General features: G+C 37.3%; 1 protein-coding gene across 1 annotated transcript; it reads right to left on the bottom strand.

Annotated features, from left to right (window-relative positions):
* Positions 1-272: 272 nt before the first annotated feature.
* LOC131038201 (formin-like protein 8) lies at positions 273-7,046 on the bottom strand. The gene is made up of 5 exons (XM_057970550.2): positions 5,933-7,046; positions 5,080-5,845; positions 4,715-4,923; positions 1,863-2,098; positions 273-1,745 (listed from the first exon to the last, which is right to left on the bottom strand). Exons 1-5 carry the CDS (start codon positions 6,558-6,560, stop codon positions 888-890), a joined length of 2,697 nt encoding a protein of 898 aa, XP_057826533.2. The 5' UTR covers positions 6,561-7,046; the 3' UTR covers positions 273-887.
* Between the last annotated feature and the right edge of the window lie 375 nt (positions 7,047-7,421).

Here is a 7,421-nt window from a genome sequence, read left to right as displayed (position 1 = left end):
AGAAATCAATTGTACAACTTTATTGGTACCAATAGTGCACGATTATATGGACATTTGTGTGTAAGTATTGAATCAATTGTACAAACGTTTTTGGTTGTCAAAACAAATGGGTAATGGTGCAATAGGGGATATATTTCAGATGACACTTCAAAATGACCACTTTTTGATCCTTGTGTGTATAATGGATCCCACAGCATTTGTCTTTACTACCCAAAAGTCAGAACAATAGCTACAAACAGTTAGGTCTCGTACGAAAACAACAACAAAAAAAATTGTTGAAATATGATGTATCATTAAAGAACTTTAAGATGCGAGAAGTTAGCTATGCTCTTCCCCTAAGCATGTATTTCAGAGGATGAAGATGGTTCTGAATAAATCTTATTTCAATTGCAAAAAGAGATTCAGCAGCTCCCTTCTTTATAACCATTTTTGCATACTTTGATTCCTCGTTTCTGTAAACCTCTTGATTTTTACATGCTTTGATTCTTCATTTCTTTGAACACCTTGCTTTGTACAATCCGATGAAAAAATTCCAATCTACTTAGGAGGAGATTGTAAGTTCCAAACGAGAATAAGAGAAGAACCCAATCAAGCTTTCACTCTGTAAATACAACTGGAGAAGTGGACAATTAGAAAATATTCTGCATGCACTAATATGCGTAAGATATATAAAAGTGTTGTGCAAGCTGTGTTAGATCTTCCCTTAAAAATACAACCTAAAGCACCTGTCAAGGTTTATTGGTCCTTAACATCATAGAGACCTTTTAGAATTAGCAAAATCCATCTCTTGGATCTGGAGTATAATTCCCCATGTAAATGAGGGATAATATAACAAATAAATTTCTATCTACTTGAACCAACCAGGTAATGAGACCACTGAATGTATGTCATGGAGAAACACTTTCATTGCCAGAACCATCAGGCTTTTTATTCAACGTTGTGGGGAAAAGAGAATGAGAGGACTTGTGTGTGGAAATCATGGAGGATCCTTTCTGTGCAGAAGTTTGAAAATTCTGCTTCATTCTGCTCACTTCTTTACATACGTTGTCTAGAATGGCTAAAAAGTCCCTGACAATTACAAAAATGCGAATTGGGTGCAGTTCTTCCTTCTCACAATCCCCATGAAAGTACTCTGTGATGTCCTTTACAAGTGAAAAAACTCTCTCTTCTTCTTTCTGTAACTGACCAATCTTGTCCTCTGCCTGCTGGAGAAAGCATGCCATGGACTGATGAAACTTTCCATGTGTGATATTCTGATTTGTTTCTGTACTTATTCTCAATCCTTGCAACTCTGATTCCCGAATCTGGCATATTTTAACGAACCCCTCAGAAAGATTTGACAGAGAACTTATCAAAGCTTGTGAATCAATTCCTGCAGCCTTTTTTACATTGTGTAATTCGTTACTCAACCCTGAAATGAGTTGCAACCCGAGCTTTCTGTAATCTTGTTCTTTATCCTCAAGAGTCTTAGTGTCACTGCTTGAAGTACAGGCTCTACCATTTGGGCCATTAGATCTCTCTGCCGATTGCATGCCTTCTGCCCTGATGATCTCCAGAACAACAAAATGAAGTAATGTTGTCTTTCCATCAATCCCTTTAATATCTACCAATTTGAGTAGCGCATCAAGCTTAAAAGCTTGAGCTTCACCGCGGAAGGTACCAACATTCATGCGATTACCTGTCTTTAAGACAGCTTCCAGAAGCTTGAGAAACAGACGACTGCATCTTAGTTCTTTGCATGCCAACTGTATAACACACAGTAATAAAAAACAGCATTAGCATATTGATTTCCATATTTACATGGCACTGCCCCTTCTGGTACATTTGGAATGATATGTTAGAAGTAAATAAATTAGACAAACCTCTAATGTCTCCAGCGAATTTTGAATGCACACTACTTCCTCTTCAAAATTGGCCCTGTACAGCATTGCATCAACCCTTTGGAATGCATAAGGAATATCTAGCAATGCTTTGATGAACCGTTCTCCAGGACCTAGTTTGGAAATATCACCATTATACTCCTTTAGTCTTGCTTCTTCTTCTCTAGTTGGTACCATCTTTACCAGCGTCTCCAAAAGCTCTGTGCTTAGGCCTTTGCCTGTTCCAAACAGTCCCAAACCATTTAAACTGAATTAAAACTGTCAAATGCCTGTCTCAGTTAATTGCTTTGGGATATCCTTGAAAACCATCCTTGCACCTAAAATGCTGCTTTCTATGGTGGAAATTTTGAACAATGTAAAATATAAATGACATTTCACACAAAATAATCAGCAAGACATAACTTTGATCTGAGAGTTTGAGCAGCAATAATGACAATCATGAAGTTAAATATGGAAGTAAGGAATCACAAACTCACATGCCCAATCAAATCATGGTAATGGTCATGAAAAAATTCAAGATTACCTAAGAGTCAATTGCAATAAAATGGAAATGTTGTAAAAAAGAATGATAAGAATCAATCGCAATAAAATGGAAATGTTGTAAAAAAGAATGACATCCAGTTATAGAAATGAATTCATGATAGTTCCTTCAAGGTAAAAGCTCTTGCTTCCTAACATTTTTTGTTTTGTAGTGTGAATTGGATAACAAAGGTAGGATCAATATATTCACAGATGATAGCCATAACCACTCAAACTTCTAAAATGTGAATAAGACATTGAATGCAACTAGGACAGCTAACATTTACATCAGCATGTGTAAGAAGCGATTTTACATTTAAATCAGAATTCATGAAATTTTTTATCAATTGAAGTTTGTCTCTCAAGGCATGTATACATGTACTCTTGCAACTGCAGCATCTAACTTAACAGGCTATGTGAAGGTAATCCAAAGTACATTACTTGAATAGGGCAAGGCAGTCCTCAAGGTAGGTTGATCTTTGAACACAGCAAATCACAATATTGGCCTTATGGTTTGGAGAACAAAACAGCTACCACGTAATCAAGGCTATCTAATCATTTAAGGCCCGTTCTTACTAACCATGAATCAATCAATACAAAAACTGGTATAATCCATAGAATATTAAGAGAACTATTCAGCACTGATAAATTTTGAGTAAACAAGTTTCATCATTTCCTTTCCTATCTCTAATGGAAAGTTTGGGAAAATGATATAGGTTGGAGGTTTAGCTTGCAACATTCTAGATAAATTGATAAGATGTAACATTCGACTATTACACAAGTGGAAAGTGAACAAGTAAAACTATTATAACATCTGGAAACGTATAGAGATATTACACAATTGAAATGATTGAAAGCAGAAGCTAAACTTACCCATGCTGACTGCAAATCTATTGCAGAAAATAACAATACAAAGAGAAGGTTGAAAGTTGCATTGCATGGGAGCAATAGATAATCGAATTGAAAATGAAGAGTTCCTTTTATTGTAAATTCTTCAGAAGCTCTTTTAAAAGTGTCAATACTAGAGGGAAGTTATATAAATTATGATGAATGAGTTTTAACTCTTCTAGCTAAATATTCCGAATCATCCCATAATTTGAAAGTAAATCTTCTTTAGTAACTTGAATATCAAGAAAGCAGGAAACTACCCAGAATTTGCATTTAAAACTCAAAAGGTTCCATCTTCACTGATATTTTACTGTGTCTTCACACGGTAGGCACCTCAAATTTCTCAATCTTAAGACAGTATTATGAATGATTTTAACTCCTCTAGCAAAATATTCAGAAATCATTCCATAATTTGAATGCAAATCTTCTTAAGTAACTTGAACATCAATAGAGCTGGATACTGTTCAGAATTTGTATTTAAAACTCAAAAATTTCATCTTAACCGAGGTTTCATTGTGTCCTGACATAGTACTATAGTAGGCACCTCAAATTTCACAATCATAAGGCAGTATGAGGATTGAAAACATTATCTGAGTATGACATTACATTACAATACAAAATCAAAGCAGAAGCATTATTTATTTTAAATTTTGGTCACTTTTGACTCGTGAATGAAATCCAATCCAAGTAAGGAGGACCAATCAACATTAGAAAATAAAGTCGCTCCTAAGACAATTTCCAGTAAAGGGACTTAGTTATACACATTGAGTCCTAATTTACTGTTTACTGCCTCCCTTTCATTGATAAAATGCACCTGTGGCAGTCTTTTATTGGTTCTCTACCTAAAATAATGATAAAAGTAAGTACCATCCGTGGTACATCATACTTGGTGTGATGGAGAATAAAGCATGCATTCAGAGGACTACTTTTGGTGCGTCCTAAACAACTAGCGTCTCTAGCATCAAATAGGAGTTAGATTCCATTACGACACCAAACCAAAAGAAAGGTCTTTGTGAGGCCATAAAATAAGTTCCCAGGTTCGATTATGACCATTTGTTGCTGAGGAAGAGCATTATAACTAATATAATTACTCCTACAGCTTATCTCTGAGCTTCATTTTCATTGGAAGGTCCAGCTGCAACATTCTTTGTTGCGTCTTTAACTGTCATTTTACAATGTTATATTATTTCTAGTTTAGTGCTGCTTTGACCCTGACAATTGAAGTTTTTAACATTTCTACATTATATATTATGTGATCCATATTGGACATTTATTATACTTCAAAAAATTTATAAGTATTATACTAGATTGCATTTTTATGTTTCTCATATTCACAAGCAGTTTTATGTAAAAGAGAGGCCATTAAAGAACTATAATGTCCTGTCAATATGTTGACAGAATGTAGCCAAACTGGTCAGGAAGCTCACCTTGCAGTAGCGCATCACAGACTTCCTCTCTAGTAACATTCAAAGCCCTTAAAAGTATAGCGACGTTCTGTGATTTCTTAGGATCAAGAATGGGCTGATCCTTTGCAGGTGGATGAACAACTGAGGACTTGGTTGCTTCATTTTTCACCGTATTTGTGGTATTTGTGGTATTGCAACCAAATAAAGACTCAATCATTTCTTCATCCAACCTGTTCATCAGAGTCCACAGGGCAATGCAACGATGCAAAATCATAATGAAAAATGTAAATTCTAGATAGCTGAAAAAATATGAATGTGTTTCAGCTCCAATGAAATGGCAATTTTTTAAATGAAATCCATAGAGGTAATAAAAAGGTAATTCTTACTCAAAGGAACCCGATCTCAGCCTGTTCCACACCATTGTGCGATCGGGAGGAGCACGGACCTTATCCCAGTACAGGGGCTTCAACTTGGGAAGAGGAGTCTGATTCTCATTTCTCCCATTGGCATTGAATAGTTGCACGCCTTTCTGTGTGCCTGATTGGTTTGAATTTTGACCTGTCCTTGAGAATAATGGTGGGGGATGGGGTGGCAAAGGAGGAATAGATGACTGTGAGTCTCTTGCAAGTATAGAAGGTTTCTTTGCTTCTTTTGAATTAGGTAAGCCTGTAGTGCTCTGAAACTGAACAGGAGGAGATCTAACAGACACTGCTTGTGGAGGAGGTAAAGGCCTAAATGGAATGGGTGTAGGAGGTGGTTTTGGTGGATCCTGTTTGGTTGGAGGGAAGAAGCTGCCTGCAGCGAGTTGGGAGGGAGTGGATTTAACAGGAGAGGAAGGGGGCGGTGATGATGATGAAGATGACGGACAAGGGGAAGAATGTGAAGATGGTAGGTCCCAAGCTGGTAGCCGAGATTCAGAAGGTCTTTTTGAATCTGTAGAAGGTGTCTCACAAGTTGAATGATAGGAATCGTCATCAGATAGACATTCCAACGAAGGAAAGCGAGTTGGCTTTTTGGTTAAGCGCATAGCCTGAACCTCAGGACTCCCTATAGTATCATTATGTTCCAGATATGTTGGAAAGGTCACTCTCTCAAATTTATCCCGGTTAAAGGAATAAGCCAAGTCTGATCCCTCATGGAGCGTGCCCAATTCTGAAAACAAAACGCTTGTGTGTTATATCACTAAAAATAGGATCTAAGAAGCTATAAAAACCTTAAAATTTAGTAAGTTCACATTACCTGAAGCATTGAGCCCCTTGAAGAAATCAGACCCTTCACTAACACTTGAATTCAAAAGCCCTCTCTCTGATCTAGGCTGCTCTTCTATTGCACGCCCATTTCCAACAAATCTCCATTGCATGTAGTAGAAAAGCAATCCAGCTGCAACAAGAGTTACTGCAGCAGTAACTACAACTGAAACAGCAATTACTTTCCCATTGCCACTTCTCTTCTTGTACACTGGATAAGGTGCATTGAAATTGAATGCAGGGGAAGAGAACTCATGATCAGGAGGTGTGGGAGTTGTCAAGGATGGCCCCAGAGGCAAGAAAGGTATACTATTATTATCATTGTTGTTGTTGCCGCCGCTATTATCATATGAGGGGGGCTCTGCATTTGGGGAAGGGGCATCTGCAACTGCTTTCAGGCTTGCCTGCAGTCCCAGCAGAGTTCTGATTCTATCCAAAGGCCACTTAAGCTGATTTGAATTATCATCTTCTCCTGAGACCCCCTGGATCCCAGTCTCCACATAATCATGAACAATATATTCTTCATCCATAGTATCAAGTACCTCTCCTCGACAAACCCAAGTACAAGAAAACACTAATGTCATCAGACATGCTGCCAATTTGGCATGATGAACACCCATTTCAATAGAATTCTCATCCACAATGCCAAAAATATTCACCGCCTTATCATCATCCTCCTGCACAAATACAGACCCTGTAAATTGCTGGTGTTGTAGTTGTGAGTTGGTCACCTAATTCTCTGCAACGCCATTGATTAGACACACCCCGCCATTGTCAAACTTGAATGGCACTCAATACAGAAGAGTAACGGGAGAGCCCATCTTCATCTGCCTCGTCACCATCATCCTCTGCCTTGCTCTGCAAAACCATTCTTCAAGCCATGAATATTAATGAGCGAAATGCCTAGCTAATCCCTTGTAACAGAGAAAGCAATTGCATCTTTGTTCCCAATGTGCCTTTAAATTGTTCGTATTGAGGTGACAGTGGAGTATCTCTATTTGTGGGGTTGGGACATGACAACCATCCACATCAAAGTTGATCTCTTTAAATTTTAAGGTCCTCACATTTTCTGAACAGGTTTTCATTACGCTTTGCCTCAGTTGTACTATGCGACTGCAGGGGGACCCTCCTTGTCCTCTAAAGATATTCAAAGCTTCCGTAGGAGGAAAATAATATACCGATCTAAATCTTGCGACTTACGGTTGAAAATTAACGCCTTTTTACATGGTTTTTCGTACGTTTAGCCGTTTAATACTTAGTAGAGTTTTGAGACTGCAGTTGTGAATGAAGAATTTTAATGTAATCTATTTTCATGTTGATTTTTTTATTTTTCTATATGAATTTGATCTTGAGAAATTCATTGTTTTGTGAAGTTCTGTTTTTTCAAAAAGTTTATTCAGATTGTTCATCTTTAAGTTGTTATCAAATTGATTACAAATATCTTCATAACCTGAACACTCTTTGATGAAATGTCATTCAAA

The sequence above is a fragment of the Cryptomeria japonica genome, chromosome 10, assembly GCF_030272615.1.
Source record: "Cryptomeria japonica chromosome 10, Sugi_1.0, whole genome shotgun sequence".
Classification (NCBI taxonomy): domain Eukaryota; kingdom Viridiplantae; phylum Streptophyta; class Pinopsida; order Cupressales; family Cupressaceae; genus Cryptomeria; species Cryptomeria japonica.
The sequence above is the reverse complement of the archived record's forward strand: the minus strand, read 5'-3'. Positions and strand labels throughout refer to the sequence as shown.

Bases quoted from the DNA above. Each gene is read 5' to 3' on its own strand.
- LOC131038201 (XM_057970550.2), bottom strand. From the start codon at position 6,560: ATGGGTGTTCATCATGCCAAATTGGCAGCATGTCTGATGACATTAGTG. The intron at 2,099-4,714 runs GTGAGCTTCCTG...TGTTTGGAACAG, and splicing joins CTGTGATGCGCTACTGCAAG to GCAAAGGCCTAAGCACAGAG. The intron at 1,746-1,862 runs GTTTGTCTAATT...TGTGTTATACAG, and splicing joins ATTCGCTGGAGACATTAGAG to TTGGCATGCAAAGAACTAAG.